Consider the following 27,175-nt stretch of genomic DNA (forward strand, 5'->3'; position numbering starts at 1 on the left):
TGAGAGCTCACAACCCACAGCAAAGTAAGACACATGAAACCAATTGGGTTGGCCATTACCATCACAATTTAAGCCATAGAGTATCATAGCTATACTAGCAGGTAGCTGAAGTTAGCACTGGTTCCATATGATGTCACCTAAATCAGACAATAAATCTTGATAGCAGCAGGCAATTCCTCTTCCCCAAGCTATGAATTCTGGATTGGGATCAAATGGACTCTTACCTGTGCAGCAACTGTATGGGATCTAGTAGGAAACAATTTTGTAACACATGCTGTGTTAAATCCAGCTTCAGACAAGCCAAAAGCAGCTCGCAAACCTGCACCACCTGCACCCACCACAACGGCATCAAATTCATGGTCCACTACAGGATACTGTGTTGAAATCTAGACAAAGAGGGGGGAAAGATGGAACACCTATTTTATCTGCAACATCCATTAAACTAGGCTTGCAGTACAATCATTATGAAGTATTGTACATGTTCATTTGGGAAGCACCAGTCTAGCTATCCACTGTAAACTTCTTAGGAAATTATGTTTTTATTTGAAATAACAATAATATTCAATATTATTATGTTATATTACATCAATAATATTGATATTAAGCAAGGGGAGATTTGAACTTAGTTTCACTTTATGTGAATACCATGCAGCCAACTGAGCAGCAATTAAGTTGTTAATATGCATCTTACTTTCCCAAGCTTTATTAAGATACATAGGCTGCTAGGAAAATGAATCTTTAGCTCAGATTTTCCTGCTTGGATTAGTTTATCTGGATGGATTAATTTATCTGGTGCATTTCAAAAATATATAGATGCAAGTTTTGAAGCTTTATTCATATTAGGGAGGCTCAAACCATCATTCCACCTGTCTTTATACAGAACCTCTTGGTGGTTTATTTTCCCAGATGTCATTTAGGAAGCGTTTTTGCCATTTTTAATAAGCGTATATCCACACAAAAAAGGAATATTCATAAGCAAAAATAATATTTTTGCAAATTAACCATTTTGATCAAAGCTATTTTGTTAAGCCAAGATATTTTTGATCAACTCCATCTCTCTAAATCCTTTAAAGTGTCATCCACCAATTTGCTATAGTTATGGACACATGTAAAAAATATTCAAGAAACATGCCTGATAATGACTTCAAATGTATTATGCAAAAGATAGAACTTACAGCATATTTCACCAAGCCTGCATGTTTGCTTTTTCTTTCAATTTGTAATACTGTACTGTATTACCCTTCATTCTTCTCAATATGTTAAAGAGTTTGAGGTTTATCTTAGCTCCATCTCCCCCCCGCCCCCGCTACTCCCAATTCAGATTTAGCTAAAAGTCTGCTGGTTCTCCCTCACTATTTCTGAAGTTAGTCCATCTTCAGACACTTACTCGGAGCTAGGAATGTGCACGAACCTATTCGGGGGCCCTTTTACGGGCCTCCAAACAGGTTCGAACACTGGGAGGTTTGAAGGTGGGTGGGTGTCGGATTTTAAGGGCGGGGGCGGTTGCACTTACCCCTCCCTCCACTTTCCCCCTGCTGGTGCTCAGTTTTTGTAAACTCCTTCAGGGCGGTAGCGTACCTCCCTGCCTCCCCGTCCCCCCTTTTATTTATTCATTTATTTATTTAATTTAACATATCTTTAGACCACCCAAAACTTACATCTCTGGGCGGTTTACAACAAACCTCTTGCTCGGTGCATGAGTGCTAGGTACTTCCAGCCACTTCCAGCCGAAGAGGGGACGGGGCAGCAGGGAGGTACGCTGCTGCCCCGAAGCACCGATGGGGGGTGGGAGCGGAGGGACGAGTAAGTACACACTCCCCCACCCTTAAAGTCCGACACACACACACCCGCCTTCAAACCACCCCTGCCCGGTTCCGTGCACATCCCTACTCGGAGCCTCACTCTATCTAGTGTGGACTACTGTAATGTTTTGTTGAGCAGCTATGCTGGTCATAGACTGAAATAAATTGAATTGTTCATCAGTCTTGCCATCTCTCAGCTTAAAATGATGATCTCTCTTTCCATCTCTTCTGCTCATTTAACTTTTCTTTCTTCACACCCTTTTCTTTCTTCACATTTCAATTGTGTTAAACTTCTGTTTCTTCACTAGCCTCCTCTACTGTTCTGTCTTAAGTACACAATTCTCCTCCAGAAAAGCTAAGAGAAGAAATGTAAGTAAGACCATAGCATGATCTCCTTATCAGTTCCTTTCTTTTTCTATACTATTATTTTTTCAGAAGCTTCCAGCCCCCTCCCCCCACCCTTGTCCTTTTCAGTCAAATAAGAATCTTCTTGTTAAACCTACACTACTTTGTGTTATTTCTCATCTCTATGCTCTCCCTCTCTCCCCCTCCTTTTAAATATTTGACTGGGCTCCTCTTTGTCTCACTTTAAAAAATGATTAAAGTTTCTTATTTTTTCTCTTGTATTTCCTTTTATATACATTTTTTTGTTTGTTTCTTTTCTACTCCTAGGCTGATTGTTGCACTTAATTGCACTCAATGTTTGCACTTTCTTCTTTCACTTTCTTCCAACTACAGCAAAGTTCTCCCTTTTCTTCCCTCTTCTGTTGTCTCTTGTTTTTTAGATGATAAGCCCACTGGCAGGAATTTGCTTTTTCTATTTTTGTATAGTACCTAATACACATTACTTGAATAAAGATGAATTAGTAGCTAAATTAGTAGCGAATTAGTAGCTGGTTTCTAATATTATCGAAAATATCTAAACCCTAATATTTTGCACTGCCTTTCTGGCACCATTCCCAGTTGTCACCTCAGTACAACGCTGTGCATTCCCAAGCACCAGAGCCCAGCTGAGCCCCAGCGCCATCTATGAAAGTATGCTGGGAAGTAGGGATGTGTGAATCGATTCGGGTACAAATCAATTTTTACCCAAATCTAGCTGATTCGGGCGATTTGGAGACAGAACAAATTGCCCGTCGTCCATTGGCTAGATTAAGGTCCAAACTGAATCTCACCAGATTCTATTCTAATCAGTTCAAGATTCCTCCTATTAATTCCCCCAGATTCCCAGTTTTCATTTTAAAAACAAACTAACTAAGCTCTAGCCCTTGTATAGAAATGGAGTTATGGAGCAAAATGTGTGGTCAATATTTTTCAAGTGTTTGGATTCTTTGGTGTATAATAACTTTCCCTCAATGAATCCCTATGAGGATTCATTACACACCTTCATTTCTTATCTTCTGTTCATTGTCTTCGTACAGTGCCAGCTATCAACTGCCATGTGCCAACTACACCCTCTCCCACCTGCAAGGCAGTGAGGTACTACTCAGTTCATGTTCTGGGAATTTTTTCAAGTGTTTAGACTCTTTGGTGTCTAATAACCTTTCCTCATAATGAATCCCTATGAGGATTTATTACACACCAAAGAATCTAAACACCACAAAAATGCCTAAAATATAAACAGAGTACCCAGTGGCTTGCGGGTTGGGGTCAAAATGAACAGAAGAAATGAAGGTGTGTAATGAACACAGCAAAGAATCTAAACACTTCAAAAATTTCTAAAAAATAAATTGAGTACCCCAATGGGGGGGGAGGGGCTGTAGTTGACAGTTGGCACTGTCCAATGACAGTCAAAATGAACAGAAGAAATGAAGGTGAGGAAATGTTATTAGACACCAAAGAATCCAAACACTTGAAAAATAGTGACCACACATTTTGCTCCATAACTCCACTTCTACAAGCTTTAAAAAAAAAAAAAAAAAGCTTAGCTTTTTTAAAAAAATTAAAGCTGGGGATCCATGTTAGGATTAGGATAGGGTGACTTCAAATCCCCAATATTTCCTATGGCGGAGATATACAAAAGCAGTAAAAACTTTTTAAAAATCATTAAAAATCAACCAAGTGCCCCACTGCCTTCAAATTTGGGTGGCAGGTGGCACCCATGGAGACCTACCCACCACCAAATTTGGTGCTCCTAATCAATTTGGTGGTCCGAATCAATCTGAATCCGAATTGAATCCAATCCAATCCAAATTGAATCTGGGGTGATTCAGTGAGACAGATTTGGACACAAAACAAGTCAGGGGTGAATCGACTTCGGCACAAATCTAATCCAAAACATCAATTTGTACACATCCCTACTGGGGTTTGTATTCCTTCCCAGTACTTTTCCCATAGTGGCCTATGGGGAACGTTGGGAAGGACTACACTGCACAGCACTCCCAGTACTTTCCAGATAGCACGAGGGCTTGGCAGGGCTCTCTTTCACTCTAGGCGCCCCCACTAGTGCTGGGGAAGGCACAAAGGTGACCAGTGCCAACAGTCACTTCAGTGCAGTGCCAGGAGGGCAGCTTTCAATGTTCAGAGCTGAAGATTTCCACCGGCCTAGCATGCATCACTGACTTACCTTTCTTAGAGGTGCCCATCTGAAAAAAGTATTACTGACTTGTGTACTGGTTAAAATCAGATAATGCCTACGAATGAGACCAAGAAACTTACTGAGTCAGATACTTTAGCAGATACATTTTTATGTCCATAAACTGTGAAGTGAAAGTTTCGAAACAGAGCTGCTGGCCCCTGCTGAATTAAGACCAAAAAAAAAAAGTGTTAACACTGATGTGACCAAAACATTTTAACCATAAGATTTTATCATTAAAGAGAGAGAGTACACTCCCTTGTCAAAGTGCACTCACTCAAAATTATATAATATTGAATAGGATGTAAATGCATGCTTTCAGGTTGCAACTGGATTTGCCACCTTTTGTTTCTGCTATAGTTACACAACAGGTGGAAATTCAACAGCTGAAGTTTCCCCCACTGGTCAAGAACATCTTGAAAAGCCAAACTGTTAGAACATGCACAGATTCCATTTCAATCATTACTTTTATTTTAACAAAAATTGGGAGTTTTAATTCCAGATTGTCCAGGTACAACTTGCACACCTGTATAACTGCTACCTTTAAAAGTTTACTCTGGAGAATACAGATCTATTTCTGGGCTCCTCCTAACCTGGAACAGCCTGAACAAATATATTGTAATGTATATGATGCTTTTGATCCAAAGTAATTTAATGAAGTTTGATATTATGTTTTACTGTGTTATCGTATTTGCTCAGATAAAGCTAACATAACTTTACTTTGCTTTATTGCTTGAATTGATTCACATCAACGCATTTCACTGCAGAAAAGAAAATCATTAACCAACAGTCAAATTATTTCAAGCACTCCAATGCCTGTCTACATTACTAGATATTTCAAAAAATCAAGTATTGGCATGTAATTATGTGTCTTTCTGTTGCTGTGGCTGGGTGGTTAGAACACTGCTCTGTAGATTGGGCAGAACAGGTTTGAGAATTGCCTCCTCCCATGTCCCCTCCTGACATGGACATTGTTGGCCAGTCATGCAAGAGGTGAGTATGGCCTTAATTCTACCATTTTCCCTGGGCTTGATTTAACCTGGCTTCCATTTCAGGTCTTTGTGTAGTGAGCTACTTGTATTTCTCCTTGCCAGAGTGCAGTTGGGGCTTCTGGGGTTGCAGGAAAAGCACTTTTGCCTCCTCCCTCCAAAAGCAACTATCTTTCTTCTCTTTAGGTTATGCATGGAAAAAGGTGGTTATTAGTGTTCTGTGTGTCCGTGCATGCACACCCACACATGTGCGTTTCTGGTATATGGGGATTCAAACCCCTGTGTGGCGAGGTACCTGGCAGCTTTCTGTTTCTGACTTCTTACTCCTTCTACTACACTAATTCATGCAGCAATAGAATGTGCTGTTACATCCATGTGTAAGGTGGGTTATCTATTTTAGATAATGGTTTGTTTTTTCACTGTATGGTGATGTCATTGGGGCTTCCGCTCCACCCCCCCCCACCCCCGCCGATCACCATGAGTGGATTGGCTCCACCATACTTTCCCATTTAGGGAAATCATCAGCATGCTGTCCTGTTGGTAGCGGATGGCAGGATTGCAACTTTCTGGTTTTATTTTGGTTTTTCTCCTCTCATCTTGTTTTGGGTTTGCTGAGGAGCCAATTAAGTTACACTGCTGTTAAGTGATAAGTGGATCTATATGATTACACAGCAAAGACTCAAGATAGGTGTCAGAAATTGAAAACTATGAACAGAAGAATCCAAACATCTACTTGGTAGAGGTATCATAATCCAATAGTAAGAATATTCAATTATGTACCTGTAAATTCAGCCCTCTGAAGTGAGGGAAAGCCCCAACATTCACTAAACACACCCTGCCTTCTATAAGCAAAACAGAAAGAAGAAGCATTCCTATGATAAACAAGCTTATTTTACAGAAGTCACAGAATTTCCTGAACATATAACTGGTTAATAAACAGGAATAGTTAAGACCTCCCATATTTTAAGGAGAAAAGCCTAGCCCACACACTTGGATATTATTTTAGCATTCACTTTAGATGATAAAGTGGCTCAGTGGGGAAATGCTTGACTAACAAGCGGAAGGTTGCCGGTTCGAATCCCTGCTGCTACTATATCAGGCAGCAGCAATATAGGAAGATGCTGAAAGGCATCATCTCATAGTGTGTGGGAGGCGGCAATGGTAAACCCCTCCTGTATTCTACCAAAGACAACCACAGGGCTCTGTGGGTGCCAGGAGTCAAAAACCGACTTGATGGCACACCTTACCTTTACCTAGATGATAAAACATAGGCTAATGGACTATTTCTCAGGCTTCAGACCAGGCTCAGTACTATGCTTTCAAGTGTTTCATAAAAATACCTGAAAGACCCAGTAAAACTTCCAGTAAAGTTCTTACAAATTTAGATATCAACATTTACAATCAAGGCCTATGCATGTTCTTTTAACTGTGCAGCTGTGCTTGTCATATAAGGGGCTGCAGTTTGCAGAGAAGCAGGTTACCAGGGTAACCTTAGAATGAGTCTTTAATCAGACCAAAATAGCAGTTAGTTGTCGATCATTCTGCAGTTAGTTTTTGATGAGCCAAGAGGAAATGTGTGTTGTAGGGATGTGCATGAACCGGTTCATGCACAAGGTCCAAACTGGTTGGTGCCATGAGAAGGGAAGCAGCAAGCGGGATCTTTAAAAAAAAAAAAGAGCATGTAAGGCCCTTACTTGCTCTCCGCTGCTGCATGCAGCGCTGCCCCCATGAACCCATGCGTGGTGTCAGCACACACAGGACTGGATCCCCTTTTTTGATATCTGAATTTGCAAGGACTTTATTGGAAGAAAGCTTTAGCATGAGGAATCCCATTTCATCTTGGTCTCTCAACATATATAGTTTCTAATTCATGCATTACATCATTTGCCCCCGTTATCTTCAACTGCTCCTCTGATTGTCATGCGCATTATTTCTCCAGACAATGGACACACATTCCAACCAAGAAGGCCCTCCCCTGCATACCCGCCTGCTATTCCTCAGATTGTGGAGGGACAAAGAAAAGGGCCAATGATATTGATCAAAGTGGCTGAGTAAGTACACCTAGGTAGAGATTATTCTTAAGGCATCCACAGTCTCAGACTGTTTAGAACTATAGCAGTTAAATAAAACTTTTTCATGGGGGAAAATGCGTATTTTATTCAGAATGTTTACATATGGCTTTTCAACAAAAAAGTTCTCAGTGTTGTTTACATAGTAAAAGAAATGGGGGGAAATGGCTCCCCATCCCAAATGGACTAAAAGAGAGAGAGAGCAGCAAACAGTCACAGGAAAGTCAGCATGCTTTCAGGAGTCGACACCGACTAAACAGCACACTTTACCTTTAAGATGGAAAGACAGTGTGCTGGGATTAGCAAGAACACTAGCTAACCCCTTGCTAAATTTAAGAGAATCCACACTTTGTCCAGATCCCTACACCTAGAAAACTAGTATGTCAAAGAGAAGAATTTTAGCCTAGCCTAGACTTCTCCATGATATACTAGATTTTATAGGCACATATTTTTTCAATATACAGAAGTTTATTCAAGTACATGAACCCCACACCCACAGTTGTGGTACTGCCCAGACACAGGTCTACCAATTCAGTGACAAGTAGGTCAAAGAGAATCTAACAACTGTCTTAGTGATGGTATTACACCCAACACTTCCAAGATGTTTGTGTTTATGAAAGAAAGAAAAACTTATCTTTGAAGTACTACACTAAGCCTTAAACAACAACAGTACTAACAGTGTCAGTTCTGGCCTAGTGTCCTCAAGCCAGGTAAAGGAAGAAGTCTTAGCCCTGTGGCAATGCCAACCTGCCAGAGAGGCAGCCGAAGGCTCTGCACTATAGCAGCAACTCCAAACATTCCAAATGGATACGATACCCTGCAAAAGATAATGTATCAAGAATACCTAGAGAGGGGAAACATTTCCTTTCTGCAGCATGAGAGGAACAGGAGCATAATTTGATCTAAACACCTTTGGGTGTTGTCAGCAGTTTGTGCACCTTCTACAAGTGTGTAACAGGCACAAATTCAACAGGTACAACTTCCCCAGCATGAAAGAATACTGATGGAAGTGGGGAAAGCTTCACCTTTGAAGCATTCACCAAATGTCTGCCAGCCCCTAAGCAAAGTGTGCCGCCAAGTCGATTTCAACTCCTGGCACCCAGAGAGCCCTGCAGTTTTCTTTGGTAGAATACAGGAGAGGTTAACCATTACCTTTTCTCACACAGTATGAGAGGATACCTTTCATCATCTTCTTATATCGCTGCTGCCCGATAGAGTGCCAGTGGGGACTCAAACTGGCAACTTTCTGCTTGTTAGTCAAGCATTTTCCCGCTGCACCACTTAAGGTGACCTGCCAGCCCCTACATGTATTGAAATTAGAGCAGCCCTGCTTGGGGCTGGATAGGTAGCAACCACCAAAAAAAGGGGGTGGGTGGGGTGGGGAGGGGATAGAGAATAACTTTTGGCCCAGTGAGATTTCCACAATTTCTTTATCTTGGAGTTCACAACTAAATGCATGAGCATCACCATCTTCTTGATCATCATGCAGCAGTCAGGAGAATAAAGCGACGACAGTCTTTCCCCAACTGCCATATAAAATAATACTATCGTACTTTAAGGGATTGCGATAAGAATTACATTTGCACTGCAATGCCAGGGTGTGTGATGAATAGTGTGCCAAGAGTTGGAGCGAGAAACTCGAGTTTAATTCCTCACTCAGCCAAGAATATCACTGGGTGACCATGAGCCAGTTACTCTTGCTCAACCTAGCCTACCTCACAGGACTGTTGTGACGGCACAACCGGGAGACCGTTAATAACGCCCTGGGTTACTGGAAGAGCGGAATAAAAATATAACCACGTAAACAAATAAATAAACGAACAAGCTAGTGTATGCGCGGAGCTCTGAACACTTTAAACGAGTGCGAAGTCTTATGCTTAGCATCACCGTCCTCGACCTGTCCCTGACCGCTTGTCCCGAGATCCTCCCCTACGATGGCGGAAACTCCCAGCCTCCACCCGACAGCCCAGTGAGAAGCAGGGCGGTCCTCCTCTCCACGCCCCATCACACACTTACTGCACGGAACAACTGCAACCGACGCAGCCCCTGCGAGGCCGTTGCAGTCAACGCAACAGTAGCCGCCATTTTGCACTTGGCTGGGGGAGTGAGTGATCAGTGAGGGAGGATAGGTATCGCAGATGAAGCTACTGCGCGTGCGCAGAGGAGAAGAGTGCCCTGGCGGAACAAACGTCACCGGCGAGACAAACTAACCTCAGAAAGAGGAGGGGGTTAGAAAGCGACAAGTCTTGAAAGCATAAAAGAGGAAAGATTTTTTTTCTAACCATAACAAAGCGAACCCCATCTCAAGACAGAGGAATGGTCAGTCCTGTGCTTTTGTAAGACTAAGCTGAAAGAGTCTGTGAGGGACACAGCAATGTCTTCCCTGCGCGCACGCCTTCCCTTTGGAATGGTTCATTCCCCAAAATGGGCGGGGCAGGAGGGCAGTCTGCGCCGGCGCAATAAAAACTCGTCTAGCACAAACGGCCGGCTGAAGATGGCGGGGTGTTGTTAGTTTTTGAGTCCTGCGAAGATGGTCTTTGAGTCTGCCCGCGTCTCCATTTATCTGTGGTCTGTGAGGCCTTGTTTGCCTAGATTTGTATTTATTTTGTTTGACAATGTATACGTGGCTATTCGGGCTAACGAGGAGAGTTTTCAGATGAAAAACGTGGCGGGGAACTGACGGAGAGAGAAATGTGGGCCCTGCGGATCCCGCACTCCGCTCTGATTGGGGAGGTAAGCTGGCGCCTGGTCTGTTCGGCTTCCCCTTGTAGGTAGGTGCCCCTAAGCAAAGGTTTGGGGGGGGGGTGTCAAACTGGGGACCCAGTTTGTTTATACGTTTATATTCCACTTTTTTTCCACTGAGTCCAGAGTGGTGTACATGGTTATATTTTTCCTCTCAACAACCCTGTGAGAAGGTTAGGCTGAGAGAGAAGTCAGAGTCCAGAAGTCAGGCCCAGAGTCACCCAGTGAGTTTCATGGCTGAGTGGGGATTTGAACTCGGGTCTCCCTGTTCTTAGTCCAAGACTCTCTAACCATTACCAAATGATCTTAGTTTGGCTAGGCGATGGATTCTAGTCTAGCCTTTTCTTTGGTATGCTAGATCTCTGCCCGCAGGGATTTTTCTCTTTAGAGTAGAGGAGTATTCAATGAATCTCTGTCTACAGTCCAGAGTGGAAAAGCCCAGACTTGCTGTCTCAGTGTCAACTGTGCCAAAGTCCCTGCTGTTGAGGTTGAGGTTGATGAGAAAGAGTAGATCCAAATGATTCAGTGGTACAGTATAGCAGGTATCTGTGAAAGCCTGTTGAAGTGCAGGGATCTGTATAAACAACACAGCACTGGCTGTAGGGAGCTGTCAGCAAAGTGCCCTCTCCCATCTCAGTAGACCTTGCTATTACTTATTATTTATTTAACACATTTGTATAAGCTAAAGCTTAGGCTGGGGTTTATCTTGAGAGAGGGTATGGGCAGGGCTGTGGTGAGTGAAAAATGATGCCTGATGAGTAATGGACCAACATAGCTTGAGGAACCATCTGACAAGTAAAATATTTAGTCTGGCTGATAAACTGAGCCAACATTTCTTCACCCCTGTGTATGGGAGAGAGGAGGCTATGTTGACCTTCTTTGTCTTTTGGAGAGAGAGGTAAGGGCTGTGTGTGAGAAAGAGAGGAGAGCTGGTCTTGTGGTAGCAAACATGACTTGTCCCCTTAGTTAATCAGGGTCCACCCTGGTTGCCTGTGATTGAGGAAACTTGATGTGGGAGCACTATAAGATATTCCCCTTAGGAGATGGAGCCGCTCTGGGAAGAGCAGAAGGTGCCAAGTTCCCTTCCTGGTATTTCCAAGATAGGACTGAGAGAGATTTCTGACTGCAACCTTGGAGAAGCCGCTGCCAGTCTGTGAAGACAATACTGAGCTAAATAGACCAGTCTTTGTAAACAATATTGAGCTCGAAGGACCTATGTTCTGACTTGGTATATTATTATTATTTACACTTTATATCCCGCTCTTTCTCCAAGGAGCCCAAAGCGGTGTATTACATGCTTGAGCTTCTCCTCACAACAACCCTGTGAAGTAGGTTAGGCTGAGAGAGAAGTGACTGGCCCAGAGTCACCCAGCAAGTATTTGGCTGAAAGGAGATTTGAACTCAGGTCTCCCCAGTCCTAGTCCAGCACTCTAACCACTATACCACGCTGGCTCTTTATCCTGTTATCAGTATACTTGATAGCATATAGTAATCCCTTTGGCTAAAGTACAGATCCGCTGTCTACTGTAGTTTGCAGCATAAATCTAGTCACATCAAGGAAGTTTCAAATTTGAATTCGGGTCTCCCCAGTCCTAGTCCAGCACTGGCAGCTTCCTATGTTTCTCTGTGTGTGTACATGTACATGACTTGCAGAATAGATTTGAGCAGGTTTGTTGTCATGTCCATATACTGCTGCTAATATCATCTTTGACCTAGGTTCATCTGTTTAAGAAAATTTTAAAATCCAATTTAAATAATATCTAATGTAAATTTTTAAAAAATGATTTTTTAAATCAAAGGTTATCATTGCACACCCAAGGTTATAAAACCAGTGGCCTATAACCTTGTGCTTAAGAGAATGAGCTTGTCTTGAAGCGCCCTCTGCTCGTTAGTGGGGTGTGTGTGTTTGTGTGCACTATTGTATTTCTCTGCACATCAGACTGGTTCACACCTGTATGTTCACCATCTGATGTTTATGAACTGATGTGATATTACCTTGAGTTCTCTTATACTACGTTTCAACATCTCCTGAGAACTATTAATTTATATTGTTCCCATAATTCTAAATTTTGTGAAGACTATGTTGGTCGATACAGTAAAATGAACACATACTCTAAATGAAACTGAATCTATGTAGCTAACATCCCCAGAACAACTTTAATATCGCTTTGTCACCAAAAACATGAGTACTCTTCAGTGGCACTAGTTTGCATGTTCGGTTGTGAATTGTTGAGATGTTGTACATCTGTCCTACACATGTAGCCAAATGAATTGGTGGAATGGGCTGCACTGTTTCAGATTGCAGGCTGACATGTTCAAATACTCCTGCATACCTGAGTTCCCTGTAAGTAGAAAACTAGCAGACAGGACAGAACACTCGTCCCTGATTGCAAGGAAAAACTAGCACGAGTGTTACAGGGAACAATCTAAAATGTCACCCTGCATTTGCACAATACAGTCCATTCTTCTGCTTCATTCTACTGCATGCATAGGCCAGGGCAGAGTGTAGAGAAAGCAAATCATGTACACATGAAACACTCGTTGATGGCTATATGGTTGAGGCTGAACAGCTTATGTGAACTGTCTCAATTGAAGAGAACTGTTTTGGGTGACATCTTGGCTATAAATGTTCTGTTTAGGACTTAACATTGCAATGTCAATGTTTTCATGTGTGAATCAAGTGATAAGTAGTCCTGTGTAAAACCAGTCCTTAGTAGGTAGCCTATTGATCTTTTCAACCATCACCCATGTACGTAGACTACCCCAGGCAAGATGCAGGAGCAAACCTCAGTTTGTGTAAGAACATAAGAACAGCCCTGCTGGATCAGGCCCAAGGCCCATCTAGTCCAGCATCCTGTTTCGCACAGTGGCCCACGAGATGCCGCTGGAAGCCACAGGCAGGAGTTGAGGGCGTGCCCTCTCTCCTGCCATTACTTCCCTGCAACTGGTACTCAGAGGCATCCTGCCTTTGAGGCTGGAGGTGGCCCACAGCCCTCCTACCCTCATGATACAATAGTCACTGAATAACTAGCAAACCTTGCAAGTATCTTTGTGATCCATCCTGCCTTATTTTGTAGTGGTTAAACCATGTCTTATTAAAGAAGAAATAAAGCAGTACAAGTGCTATGTCCTAAGCAGTTCTGAAATGACTGTTAGAGAAATCCCTACGTGTACACACACCATCAAAATAAACTACATGTATTTTGTTCTTAATAGTGCTGCCAATCACAAGTTTGACAAAACTGAAAAGGCACTCAGGATAATAGCCATAGATGATCATATGTATGGATTTTTATTCTTAGACAAGATACTGTCCCTTTGGCTGTAATATAACAGCCAAGGGATAGTATCTTGTCCAAGAATTTTTAAAAAATCTGTGGTATGTTAGATTTAAAATACCCCAATTTGAAGAGGAAATGAAGGTCTGTGGGCTTGCATTGAGATGAATTTGGATCTCCGTGTATTCTTTTACTTGGGGTGAGGGTTGGGAGAAGGTGACTGTGCTTTCTCCATCAGTTGGACTCTATTATTGTTTTTAGCAAGTAAAATTCTGTCTTGTACAACAATATCAGATTAGGAGTTCAACTAAATAACCATTTATTAACTTTAACTCCAAGACACTAACTCCATTCTGTCATTAACTTTAGTTTTAGAATGGCTTTGATCAAGAGGCTTCTTTCTTGGTCTTCTGAATGACCAAATTTGCTTAGCTGTTAGAGAAATTAAAGGTAAGGATTTATTCCATTATCTTTTGTGTTGGTGGTCTTATATATATGTTTAAGACATTGCTGTGAATATTCGAAAGTGCCATTTTAAAAATGAGTCTGAAGAGAAAGTAATGGGCTGTGTGCTAGGGAACCTGCATCTTCTTATCTGGGAAAAAGCCCTCTGGATGTCCTTTACTCCTAGGTAATCCAGTGGGGGGAATCGCCACAAGGGTGACAGAGCAAGGAGAACTACAGGAAGGAGAAAGTGGGGAGAAAAGTCTGCTAGGGACACATAAGGGATTTGAGGCTGGTCTCACCAGCTCTCTTAGTTGTTGCCGATCTTCCTAGTGGCTCTTCCATTCAGGTCTCTGTCATTTGGTGGACATATATTGCTTGCTTTTCAGAGAACTGTACTGGTAAGTATGTAGATTAAGAGATGACAGTGTTTTTTATAATTAATCTTGGATACCAAAGTTTGTTTTGTCTCATTTTAAGGATCGTCCATGAATAATTTAAATGACCCTCCTAATTGGAACATCCAGCCCAATGCCAGGGATGATGGAGGCCATGGAAGCAAATGGAATTATGCTTTGTTGGTTCCAATGCTGGGGCTGGCTGCCTTCCGTAAGTGACACTTGAAATAAAGCCAGAATATCTCTTTTTACCTTGCAGTTTGTAATGTGCTGGTTTGGCAAGTATTCACGCAGGCAGAACTGAGCTCCTTAGGCTAGGAAGTCCATAGAAATCTGCCATTGGAATGGACCCAACTTAAAATGGGATGACAATCAAGGTCAAAACGAACAGAGGAAAAAAGCATTGTATGCAGGCCTTGTGCAATCGAGGTCATTTATATGAAATGGGAATTATCTGTTACTATCTGTATCTTTGCTCCCAAGGAGTATATTGTATTCAGGTCCTTAATACAATCTCTCCCAGAAATATGGGAAAGTGCATTTGTAGGACACTAGCTTCAAAATATTTGTGTACTATTGCTGGCTTCTGCATAAGGCTCCAGTGGAGGCAATATTAAAAACAATGGCCAGGATCCAAAGAACAGCACAGCTAGATGCACACACAGGGGTTGGGGCTTGTGTTTTGCCAAAAGCAGCTCTTCATGCTACATGGCAACCACTCTTGAAGAAAATTGGGGTCATGTGTATTAAATTTTGGCCGGTCTTGTTATAGCACTGATTGGCAAGCAGTTCTTTCAAGGAGTGTATCTTGACTCTAACAAAGGCCAGCAACATTGGCTCTACTCACTGGCTCATTCTTCTGCAAGCCATGGCACAGCACTCGTTAACCCCTGCCTCCCCAGTGGGAACAGCAATACAGTCTTGGTCAAGTTTTGGCATAACTCACTCGCCTATCAGTTTCTTGGTGGGGGTGGAGAAGGTACCCATAGATTGGGGGGGGGGGTGTTAGAGGGAGACTTTTTAAATTGAATATTACAGTGAGATTTTTGTGCATTGCAGGGTGGATCTGGTCCAGAGAGTGTCAGAAAGAGATAGAAAGAGAGAAAAAAGACATGTATAGAAAGCTATCATTAGTACAAAGAGAACTTGAGTCTAAATATCGTGATATAATCACAGAAAACCGCCGTACAGTTGCCCACTTAGAGCTGGAACTAGAAAAGGAACAGAACAGAACACTAAGTTATCGTGAAGCCCTCGTCTCCCAGAGTCGTAAACTGGTAGAAGAAAGGAGGACTCTGGAACAAGAACGTGCAAAACTGGAGCAAGAAAAGCGGATTCTGCAGAATTCTGGAGCTGCTGGTGCTTTGTATCAGAATTGCCTGGAGAAGGAAGAGCAGTGGCGCAAGAATGCTACCTTCCTAATAAAAGAATTTGAAAAGGCACTTACAGAAAGGCAGGACATCTACTGCAGCTTAGTACTGCCAAGACAGCGGCGACTAGAAATTGAGAAAAACTTGCTGGTTAGAGCAGCAACTGACCCAGTTGCTTTGGATCTGGAAATGGAAGCTGGCTTAAAAGAAATCTTCCGATACGATACCTATTGCAGCAATTTGCTAAACACCAATAAACGTCAGAATGGAAGGCTAATGTGGCTTTATCTCCGATACTGGGAATTATCTGTTGAGCTGAAAAAATTCAAGAGGGTGGAGAAGGTTATGTTGGGAAGTGGTGACTAAAAGATGTGGCCATGCATACATTACAGGTTATCGGATATGGGTTATTTCCTCTGGTATGTATATTAGTCTTCCCTCTTCACTGTCACATTTGTGTGTCTTCACCTGAGACAATATGTGATCAGTGCCTCTTCTTCTGACTGGCCAAGACACATGCCACTTGAGTAGAACCACAGTGCTCTGTGCATGGAGTGACTTCTGACTTGACTTTGCCAGGGTACTCGGCTAAAGGAGAAGACTTCAACTTGCAAGACAAAGCAACTTGCAAAGGCAACCCTTTTTCTGGACAAAATCTTCCCACATTTCTTGAAAATGACTACTGTCAAATTGAGGGGGAATGGCTACAGCATTAAGACTGAGAAATATGAGAGCCAGCGTGGTGTAGTGGTAGAGTACTGGACTAGGACCGGGGAGACCCGAGTTCAAGTCCCCATTCAGCCATAAAACTAGCTGGGTGACTCTGGGCCAGTCACTTCTCTCTCAGCCTAACCTACTTCACAGGGTTGTTGTGAGGAGAAACCTAAGTATGTAGTACTCAGGGCGCCTTGGAGGAAGAGTGGGGTATAAAATGTTGATGATAATAATAAATACCTCTGCCAGTGTACAATCAAGCTTTAAAATAAGTTGTTTCTGATCTGAATTAGGCTAGATTTAATGGCAGTAGTGGCCGGGGGTGGCGAGAGGCACCTTTCAGCATAAATTAGTAGGTGTTTACCTCCACTCCGGCCACACCAGCACTCTCTGCTGCTCACCTGGCCGCTGCCAGAGGATCGACTCCACAGAAGCAGGTAAGTGGTGGAGCCAACCCCCCTTCCCCCCTCCCCCCCGGGAGTGCCAGGCGGTGCACTGCTGCTCAGAGCAGCTTGCAAGTGTGGCGGGAGTGGAGGTAAGCACTTACTTATGTAGGCTTTAAAGCGTCTCTTGCCATCCCCACCCCACCCAGCGGTGCCCGCACCAGCCACTGCTGCTTAATGGGTAGCCTACAGTGTCGTACCTCTCTAAACAGAAGAAGTTCCACTTGTGAGGGGGAGTGACTTTCACCAACTCCCTCCCTTCTGTGCCTCCGAAAATGAGGATTGGGGAACCCTTGGAAGCAGATTTTTGGGATACACGGAATAAAAGGGGGAGTGGATCAGTTAAAATCATTCCTCCCCACCCCCAAACTACATGAGTGGAACTTCTGTTAATGGAAGTATTATTCTGGCTGCTACCCAATGCTTGCAAATAGCACTTGACTGATTGTGTAGCTGGGCTGGGAATAGCCAGTTGATACTAACTGGGAAAAAGCTGCAAGAAGTATGGGATCAGGGTTTAATTTGAACCAGGAATCGATCCTCTTGTGCTCTGACATGAAAAATTGGTTTGACCTTGCAGCATGAGAAGTAATCAGGAAGATAGTGCCCCAAGCAAGTGACGAGTGCCTTTATCACTGGAGCAACCACAAGCCCCCATATGTCTAGGATGAGGGGAAGGCTTTCCAGCCAAGAAGGTGCCTATCAGGCAGGCTTGAATCCTGGCACCTTTTTTTTTTTTTAAAAAAATAAGCATTGCATCTGAACTTCCTGCCTGAATTTAAAGTGGATGTGATTGGTGCCACATGTCATTCAGTGTAGGTTTGTAAATAGCCAGATATTGTAAATAGCAAAGTAAGAGTCTCCTGGTGAGCAGGCAGGGAAGAGTTGTGGGGTGGGCAGGGAGAGGAGTTCAGTCTATTGACATGCTGCAAATGACATAGATGTGTGTGGGCAGCTGGCTAGTAAATGTGTTTTTATGGACTGGTAACCTGTTGTGGATTTATTTGCAAGGCTAATTTAAGACATTTCATGTAAGGGGAAAATTGCTTGTTTGCCATTTCATGTATAGTTGAAGATGAAATCATGTAATACTGGCACCTATTAGCTATAAGTTTCACTTTAACTGATTTTAAATTTCAGTTATACACCTCTCTATCATTAGACATGTACACAAAAAGTCTAGTAGAGATGTCTCAGTACATACTCCTAGAGAATTGTCTTGAGGTTACATTTGGGGAAAGCTACTCTGCATGCATGCATCCATTTTTGGAAACCATCTTTTCCATTTCAGATCTGATGGTACATTTGTCTTCTCACAGATGGTCTGAAGCAGTATTTTAGATTTTAAAAAATTCATATGGAGTTTACTAGGATTCTGATTTAAATTAAAAAATCAAATGTACTTGGGTTTAGATTGAACTTTTTTCTTCCCAAAACATCTAGGCCTAGAATCACTTGCCCTCTTTCTAATGAAAGAATCTAGGACTGCTCAGCTGATCTGTGCTGCCAAGGTGTCATCCACAAAACACATGTACTATCTACAGGAGATGAACTTCTCATTATGCTATGAGATGCCACATATAAATTGTATTTGTTGGCAATAGTGAAAATCTACCATCTCTGCCCGGCTGAGAACACTTTTGCTGATACATGACAAATCCTGTTTTTTTCAGTATAGAGCTGCTAAATGCATTGTCTTGTCGCCCTCAAGCTATCCTTGCTCTCCAGCCTCACAGACCAGCCTAGGATAGGTGTACAATTATGACTCTCTCTTTTACTCGCTTTCATCCCTCATCTCTCTGCCTGCCCTACTATGATAAGATCTGCTCAAGTTTGTATTGGTTGGTATTTGGTATTATTCTTAAGGACCAGCATCCTGTAGTTGAGAACTGACTTGATCTGGATAGTGGTTCCATCATTCATAAGTAGTGGGTTCTGCGCCTGCGCAGAGAATTCGTTTGCTCCTCACGACGCCAACCGCCTACTGCACATGACTGCAGTACCCTCTAGTGGCGGTTAGGCGTCTCAACGTTCAGTTTCTTTCTGACTGCCATAGCGATCAGTGTTCAGAGACTGTTTGCTCCTCATGTGGAAAGTTTGTAATTTGTTCTAAAGGTTTTTGGACTTCTGGTTACGGCTTTGGACTATTCTCACAGACTTCCCTCGGTTTTTGCGTTACTTTGGACTCTGATTTGAACTTTGGAACATTTTTTACTACTCTTTCTCTAACTCCTTCGGATTTGACCGCGATCTCGGAACTCCCCCCTCGACCTAGGAACAGAGCAACTACTGTTTTTCTCGAAAGGAGCAGCCAGGGAAGCCTGGTAAGGTGAGTAATTCTGGCAAGACTACCTTTAAATGGTGTACTAATTGCCGCGGAAAGATTCCCTCAACAGATGGTCATACTCTGTCTGTTTTGCCTAGGGGAGTCGCATGATATGAAATCCTGCTCCGTCTGTGTAACTTTTAGTAAACAGACTTTAAAGAATCGTGCTGCACATCTAAAAGTGTTTTTGTTGGAGCAGGCTTTGCTGCCTAAAAAACCTGCCCCGGTGACTTTGGCTGCGGGTCTGGTGTCGAGTACACAATCTAAGGACCTTGGAAAGTCGAATAAAATCTCGACGTCTGCCACTTTGCCATCTGCCGCTTCGACATCGAGGGCCACGGCGTTGAGTATTTTGGCATTGGACCCTTCAGGAACCTTTAAGTGTCCAGAGGAGCGCTGGTGTGGTCAGAAAAGGAAGCACAAGGAGAATTCTTCAGCACACGGATCTACCCACAAGAAGTCTAAACATAAGCATTGGGATCAGGCTGTGGAACTTACTCCTTCTCCCTCAGGACTACAGGACTATGTGATCCCTCGGCGTCGAGCAGCTTCCCTATCTCCGGCTCCGATGCCCTATCATTCACCACTGACTTCTGTGCCCAGAGTGCACACCGTTCAGCATCGTGACCAGTCAACATTGAAGACATCCCGGCAGGAGTCTGGAGGTCACTCTTCAGAATCGAGGACTCTACCTCAAGACGATGTTGCAGTGACCGCTAGCGCGGCTCTCCCATCGTCGTCAAGGACGACAGCGTTGGAGTAGACGGTCGCCATCATTTTGGATACAGAGCTCGACGCAGACCCCGATGTCGAACTCGAAATCGAGGATGATGCTGTAGCTGTGGATCCTATTGTTATAGAAGAAATTATTACAGAGCTGTCCCCAGCGACACCTGGCAATGTGGAGGAGCGTGATGCTAGTCGCCTAAACCAGATGCTGCTTTCTGAGGAAAGTACACCCTCTGCAGGAACCTTTACAGGATTTCAGGAGATTGACTACCTCCCTGGGCCAGTACTCAGGACTCCAATACCCAAGACACCATCCTTTTCAGCTAGGGGCACACCAGTCACTGGACTCTTACCCAGTGCTGGTTGGGATGACTTGGTTCGCCTGTCAGGCAGAGATTACGTTTTGTTTAGGGAGTGGTTGTGAGAGAAAGAACAGACCCTCAGGGTCAAGAAGGAGACAGCTGTCCAGACAGCTTTCACACCTGTGCAGCGTGTGGAGATGGCAGTTCAGGCTACAGCACCATTGCCACGACGGCATACCGTTTCTTTGCAAGCTAATGTGCCACGGCCTCAGCCGCCTCTTGCACCCACACCACCCCAGTTGGCAACACAGACAACACGTGCTCTTATATCGACTGCTGTGGGCAACTCACCTGCACCCTCGGATGACGGTGATGTTGAGAAGGAGGAGGATGGCTATACCTCTGATTCAACTGCGCCTGATCCGGACGATCCCAAGGCTTTACCTGATCCTGATTCGGATGTTGCGGCTGTTCCATCAACGTCGCCTAATGAGGAGATGAAGGGCAACCATCAGCAGATAGCTGAGATGGCTCAGATTTTGGGTCTATCATTGAAAGAAAAGACCACTGACCTGGAGGACCCGGTTTATAATATCCATCCATCCATCCACTTTATTACGGCCAAATAACAGTTTATAATATGATGCGAGCTGGTTTGAAACCAGTCTATCTGCCTATGCTGCCTCATATCACCAGGGCGGCGAAATCAGCGTGGGAGGTGCTCCAGACTTCAGCGCCCACCTCAAAATGCTTAGAGGCTCTGTATCGTATCCAAGAGGAGGAGAATGCTTATCTGGTGCGTCACCCTACTCCCAACTCTTTGGTGGTGGACTGTGCTATGACTTCTATGGATGGCAAGAGGCACACCACACTTGCGGACAAGGAGGGCCGTAAGCTGGACGTTCTGGGGAGGCGCACGTATTCGATGGCGTGTTTGTCCATCAAGATTGCCAACTATGTAGACTGTCAAGTGAGGTATACGCATTTCCTCTGGGAGGCATTGTTAGATCAACGTGCTAAGCTGGAACCAGGTGAGTTTGTGAAGAAATTTGAGTCTGTTTTTGCAAAATCTACAGCGGCTACCTGTCAGCAGTTGGCTAATGCCAAGCATTTGGCTGAGTCTGAATCCCACACGTTGATGTCATCCATAATTCTGAGGAGGCATGTTTGGCTGCGCGCTACAGGTCTCCAGCAAGATATGTGCAGTCGCATTGAGACTCTTCCTTTTGACGGAGTGGGCTTGTTTTCAGACAAGACAGACGACATGGAGCAATGGAAAAAATCACAGGTCACCGCGGACCAATGGATCTTACGCATAGTCACGATGGGCTATGCGCTAGAGTTTGAGGAGTATCCTCCGTTTCTGGGCGTGAAGTACACTCCGGAAACCCCAGTCTTGAGGGAGGAGGTACAGAAGCTTTTGATGAAGGAGGCGATATCGCCGGTCCAGTGGGCTCTCAGCCAGTCAGGATTTTATTCCTGTTATTTTCAAGTTCCCAAGACCAATTATGGATCTCCGGGGCCTGAACCAATACATCAAGGTACAAAAATTCAGGATGACAACATTGCAAGCCATCCTTTCACTCCTCCACGGGGAGAATCGGATTGCAATGCTCAACTTGAAAGATGCATACTCTTATATAGGCATCCAAGAGAACTATCGCAAGTATCTCCGCTTCACCATGGGAAACAAGATATATCAATACAACGTCCTACCCTTCAGCCTGGTCACCGCCCCACAGGTATTCACGAAGTGTGTTGCAGTAATAATAGCCTATCTCAGAACAAAGGGGCTGTCCATTTATCCATATCTAGACGACTGGCTGCTGATGGCCGGTACACGGGAACAACTGCAAAAGGATGTGCATTTGGTGACGTCCTTGTTGGACGACCTGGGTGTGAGGATCTGGGAGAAATCCTTTCTTCAGCCTGCAAGACACCCCTGTTATATTGGGGCGCTGTTGGACATGTCAGCCCAGAGGGTGTTTCTACCAAAGGAGTGGTTTACCCGCCTGAGGGTGCTTGTCCTTTTGTGCCAAGGGCAGCCGGTGCAAAAGGCAAGAACTGTTCAGGTGATACTTGGTCTGATGGCGTCTTGTACCACCACCGTATTATATGCAAAGCTGCGAATGCGCAAGCTGCAGCTTTGGTTTCTAAAAGCTTACAAGCTGAGACTAGAACTGCAAGGACCTCCAAGACCAAGGAAAGGTGGTTCACCCCAACTTATCCATGCTGAATCTCACTGTATGGAGGTTCGGCTGCTAAGGAGAATTCTCAACACACATAAGCTCACCATGAGGCACAGCTATCGAGCAAAATGGCGTTGATTTAAAGCACAAGCCACTTCTAGGGGATTTGACCCCAAAGAAGCAAGCCTTAAGGCAGTTCTTCTCTACCTAACCTCTCTGAAACAAAGCGGCCTGGCAAATGTCTCTATAAAAGTGCATATGGCTGCTATATCGGCACACCATGATGGGTGGGACGGAAAGACAGTCTTCATCCATCCAAGATGTAAGGACTTTCTGAGAGGCATCAATAATCTATACCCGCCAGTTAGACTGCCGGCTGAAAAGTGGAGTCTCTCTTTAGTGCTCTCGTCACTGACGGAATTGCCCTTTGAACCACTGACAGCTGATTCATTGAAGCTCTTAACCCTGAAGACTCTCTTCTTGGTGGCCGTCACCTTAGCAAGGTATGTGGGTGAGCTGCGTGCGCTCTGCATAGATGAGCCTTATACAAAGTTCTATCCAGAACGGGTTATCATGCATTGTTTCAGAAATTGTGTTGCCTACCTTTTTTCAGAGAACTATCAACCGCGCTCGAGCGGGCAATGCATTCATTGGATGTTCGAAGGGCCCTGCTCTATCTGAAGGCCACTAAGGAAATTCGTAAGACACCACAGTTAGTTATTGGCTTGCAAGGCAAATTTAAGGGGTATTCTCCTACTCGCCAGAAGTTGTCTTTCTGGTTAGTTGAACTGATTAAGATGGCATACAACCAGCAAGGGGTCGGCACACCAGCTACCATCAGGGCACACTCTACTAGGTATTACGCCACGTCTGCAGCACATCTATCAGGCATTTGATTCATGGATATCTGCACAGCAGCGACATGGTCGTCTCGCCAGACGTTTGTAAAGCACTATGCTGTGGATCTGCGTACTGCTAGGGCTGCAGATTTTGGACGGGATGTCCTTAAGAGGGTGTTACAGTGACTTGCAGGGCTTACCCACCTCCTACTGGGTAGCTCGTAATTCACTCACTACTTATGAATGATGGAACCACTATCTAGATAAACAGGTTGCTTACCTGTAACAGATAATCTGGTAGTGGTTCCATACATTCATAACACCCGCCCGTCCATCCCTGCTGGCAAGCCACTGCACTCTTTTCATCTTACACAAGATACTATGCCAACCAGACCTGGCTGCTATGTCGGCCATCTATAAACTGAACATTGAGATGCCTAACCGCCACTAGAGGGTACTGCAGTCACGTGCAGTAGGCGGTTGGCATCGCAAGGAGCTAATGAATTCTTCCCGAAGCTGATCTACGCAGGTGCAGAACCCACTACTTATGAATGTATGGAACCACTACCAGATCATCTGTTACAGGTAAGCAACCTGTTTGTCCTCTGGGAGACAGCCAACTACTGCTTTTTGTAAATTTCTGTTCTCTAATCTTAGTCTTTGTTCTTTTAAAAGCAAAAAAACAAAACCATCTTGACTCCACTGTAGCCATCTGGGTACCCTGATGCTGTATGTACCTGCAGCCAGCTTTCTGACTGCGTTATAAAGTATGGCTGTATACATGTTTGCCCCTATTTCATGCAAAATACATAGGAAATCTGACTTTTTAATTTGCTTAGTTAAAAAAGAAACAGTATGTTGGTCTTCTGTTGCTGGTACTAATGGGGGAAAACACTTCTTGATAACTTGATGTTCCACATGGTTGTGTAGTATGCTTACACAAAAGCCAAGTAGTTTGAAAAAGGACTTAAATGCAGGTAGTATTAGCAAAATGAAGACTGGGGACTACTTCAAAATCACTTTGAAACATAGACGCCCAGACTTGCTAGTGACTTATCCATCTGTGCTTCGTCGTCCTTCAAAATGTTTGCCTTGGCTAATGAGTTGTCATAAGACTCAGCCTTTTCATAGGTGTTTGATCAGATTAAATAATCTGAAAACCTTGTCAGACTTATGTTAAATAACAGAAATATTTGTGAAAATTCTTAATGGTGAAAGCAGTTTGGCAATGGAAGGGAGTTGTGGGCTTTCCTTTGCTAGAGTTGTTATAGCAATGCCTATGCAGCCATTCATTGGGGATGTTTCCAGCATCAAGCTGGAGGCCAGGGGGAGGTGTTGCAAAATAGCCTACAAGCAGTGTTCCCTTAAAGAGGGATTCCCAGATGTTGACTACAACTCCCAGAATCCCCAGCTATAATTGTTTTGATTGGGGATTCTGGAAGTTGTAGTCAACAACATCTGGGAATCCCTGATAGAGGGAACACTGCCTACAAGGTCTCTCTGTCTCTGTGATTCTGTGAACTTCCCAGTGTGCCAGAACTTGCCAGAAGTGACTGGGTGCTCCACTGACTTGCTGTGTTTGTGGAGTTATCCTTGTAGCTCTGTACTGGAGTGGACAGGCCCACTTTCTTTTTTACGAGAACATAGGTCCAACAAATGGATGGCAGGTATAAGAGTAGCTTGTTGGATAGACTTAAAATTAAGAAGCAGGATGGCAGAGGCTTAATCCAGGAATCTGCTCAAGACCAGAATTGAACCCACAGCTATTGTCACTTTCTTTCAGCAGTCTAATTTAAGGTGTGGGGGAAGCCTTCTTGTTGCTGTTAACAAATTGTCCAGAGAACTAGTAGATCTCAACCTGCCTGCTTCTGCTTTAGATCTTTATTGTAGGCTCTGGGCCTAGGCTGTGATCCAGAAAGTAATTGCATGAGTTGACACTGATGCAGTTGCTGGTCTGCATTCGTAGACTTCCAGGCCTAGATCAGTCCATGGCTCGAGGAATTCTCCATATCATTATGATCCCAGAGCTATCTCTACTCAACCTCCAGAACATCAGTACTTCCTGGCTGGTGTGGGTGGGTGAGTGGTTTGCCATCTGTCTTCATGTGCCTTCCAGCACATAGGAAGCTGCCTTTATCCCAAGCCAAACCATTGGTCCACCTAGCTCAGTATTGTCTGCTCTCACTGGCAGCATCTCTCCAGTTTCAGGTGAGAGTCTTTCCCAACCCTCCCTGGAGATGCCAGAGATTGAACCCAGGACCTTGTGTGTGCAAAACAGATGCTCTACCACTGAGCTTAATGAGAACTCACAATACTTGAGCATCTTTTTTTTTTTCCCTTCAACCTTTTTTTTCAACAACCTTTTTTGAGTATGCAAACCAAGCTTCTTTGCACCTCTTATTCTGTTGTACAGGAGTTATCTAGATATAGGAAACTATTAGTGTGAGATTTGATGGTGATAAAATATCCCCTCTTGCAGGAATTGTGTTATAAATCAAAACATTAAATCTGCTTATAATGGTGAATCCTCCTCCTTGTACCACCTCCCGTACTCCTTCTGCTTGCTGGCCTGCCAGTATTTTTATCTTCTTGGCATAAGAGTCATTGTACTTAGTGCACATATTTGCTCACTTTACTGTAACCATCTCTAAATAAATTATTGTGCAAAATTCAAACCTTTGTCTTGCCAATGCTTTTTAAGTCTGCAAGTGAGCACTGTAGATGCAAGTTGCATAACTGAGCTGCCTATCAACCATATAAAATAAAAGCATGTAAAATAAATGCTAATTTTGTAACCTCCTGAAAGCACTATCACAGAGAACATTGAGTGAAGACTGCTGGCCTGAATCAACATTTGCTGTCCCATAAATCTCAAGATGTGTTAACTTGATTTCCTTGCTAGGATAAAGAGCAATGTGTGCACTCAGTTCTGAATCGATTTACCACCTCTGCCTGGAGAACATTTTCTGTTGATACAGGATCACAAATCCTGTTTCATTTTAGTACAGAGTTGCTAAACACACTGCATCTGTCTCCTACAACTGAGTATCCAATGCCTTGATTCTGTAGACCAGGGGTGCACAACTCAAATGCCCATGAGTGTGGAACCAGCCATGAACTGGTGTGTGGGGGCCGAGGTCAATTTTCAGCACACAATTTATTAAAAATAAAGTGGACCTAGTAACTTGTCAACCTGCCCCCAGCTTAAGGGACTCACACTTCTAAACCATGGAAATCAGTCTTATCCCTGCTGAGTTGATGGGGCACCTGGAGTGCAGGCCTGCCCTAGATAAGTGCCTTCTCTCCCTAAATCACTGTCACTTTCAGGCATACGTACTGGGAAGTAAGCCTCACTGGTTACACTGTGGGATTTGTTTGTGAGTAAACATGCTTAGGAGGGCAGTGTCCAGCTCCGATGCTGCTGCAAGATATTCCTACCTGGGGGCTAGTGTAAAAAATAAAAATAAAAAAGCAGTTCCAGCCCCCAGGCCTTGTTGTGGAGGACTGCTGGAAACAGATCAGAGGCTAAAAGAAAACTAAGCATGATCTTTGAAAACAGCTATATAAATGGGGCAGAGGCTTCAAATTCTTCAGTTAATTACAGCCCAGTCAGTTTCTGTTCCAACCACAAGAGGGCACTTAAATTTGTTGACTTTAAAATGTGCTCTAAGTGTAGTATAAGGGGGTTGTGGATCACAGTAAACATGCTTTGTACAAGGAAATGATAATTCTTGGGACAAGCCTAAGCAGGGTGTGTGTGGATATTTATATCCCACTCTGTAGAACTTTTAAAAGCTTTCTTTTCCCAATGCTTTATCTTCAATATATCCTTTTGAACCTTGCTGTGAATCTTGTCCTCTTAAGAAATCTCTTGTTCCTCTCTCCTAGAAATGGCACCCTACCTTCACATCTCTAAATTTGCTATCCAGGGACTTCTGCTTTTTAAATTTATTTATTATGATGAGT

The 27,175-nt window shown here is 43.7% G+C and overlaps 2 protein-coding genes across 4 annotated transcripts in view; one reads left to right on the forward strand and one right to left on the reverse strand.

The window, feature by feature from the left end:
- The window catches only part of SDHA (succinate dehydrogenase complex flavoprotein subunit A), a 31,628-nt gene extending 22,021 nt beyond the window's left edge, over positions 1-9,607 (reverse strand). Inside the window, exons 1-4 of one of the 2 annotated variants that reach the window (XM_053262777.1) lie at positions 9,452-9,557; positions 6,147-6,208; positions 4,461-4,541; positions 225-386 (exon numbers count right to left, since the gene is read on the reverse strand). Coding sequence is in view for 1 of the 2 variants with exons in the window: in XM_053262776.1 (XP_053118751.1) it covers positions 225-386; positions 4,461-4,541; positions 9,452-9,520 (312 nt within the window). In the remaining variant the exon portion in view is untranslated. Of the gene's footprint in view, positions 1-224; positions 387-4,460; positions 4,542-6,146; positions 6,209-9,451 lie in introns of both variants that reach the window. The other variant, XM_053262776.1, reaches the window with a different exon arrangement.
- Positions 9,608-9,915: 308 nt separating this feature from the next.
- Positions 9,916-25,884, forward strand: CCDC127 (coiled-coil domain containing 127). Of its 2 annotated transcripts, none has more exons than XM_053262682.1 (4): positions 9,916-10,206; positions 13,825-13,905; positions 14,380-14,508; positions 15,357-25,884. In XM_053262682.1, exons 3-4 carry the CDS (start codon positions 14,388-14,390, stop codon positions 16,031-16,033), a joined length of 798 nt encoding a protein of 265 aa, XP_053118657.1. In that variant the 5' UTR covers positions 9,916-10,206; positions 13,825-13,905; positions 14,380-14,387; the 3' UTR covers positions 16,034-25,884. The 2 variants fall into 2 exon arrangements, with proteins under 2 accessions (XP_053118657.1, XP_053118656.1); XM_053262681.1 differs by having other exon boundaries at positions 9,916-10,168.
- The last annotated feature ends 1,291 nt before the right edge of the window (positions 25,885-27,175 follow it).

This window comes from Hemicordylus capensis, chromosome 6, assembly GCF_027244095.1.
Source record: "Hemicordylus capensis ecotype Gifberg chromosome 6, rHemCap1.1.pri, whole genome shotgun sequence".
Classification (NCBI taxonomy): Eukaryota; Metazoa; Chordata; class Lepidosauria; order Squamata; family Cordylidae; genus Hemicordylus; species Hemicordylus capensis.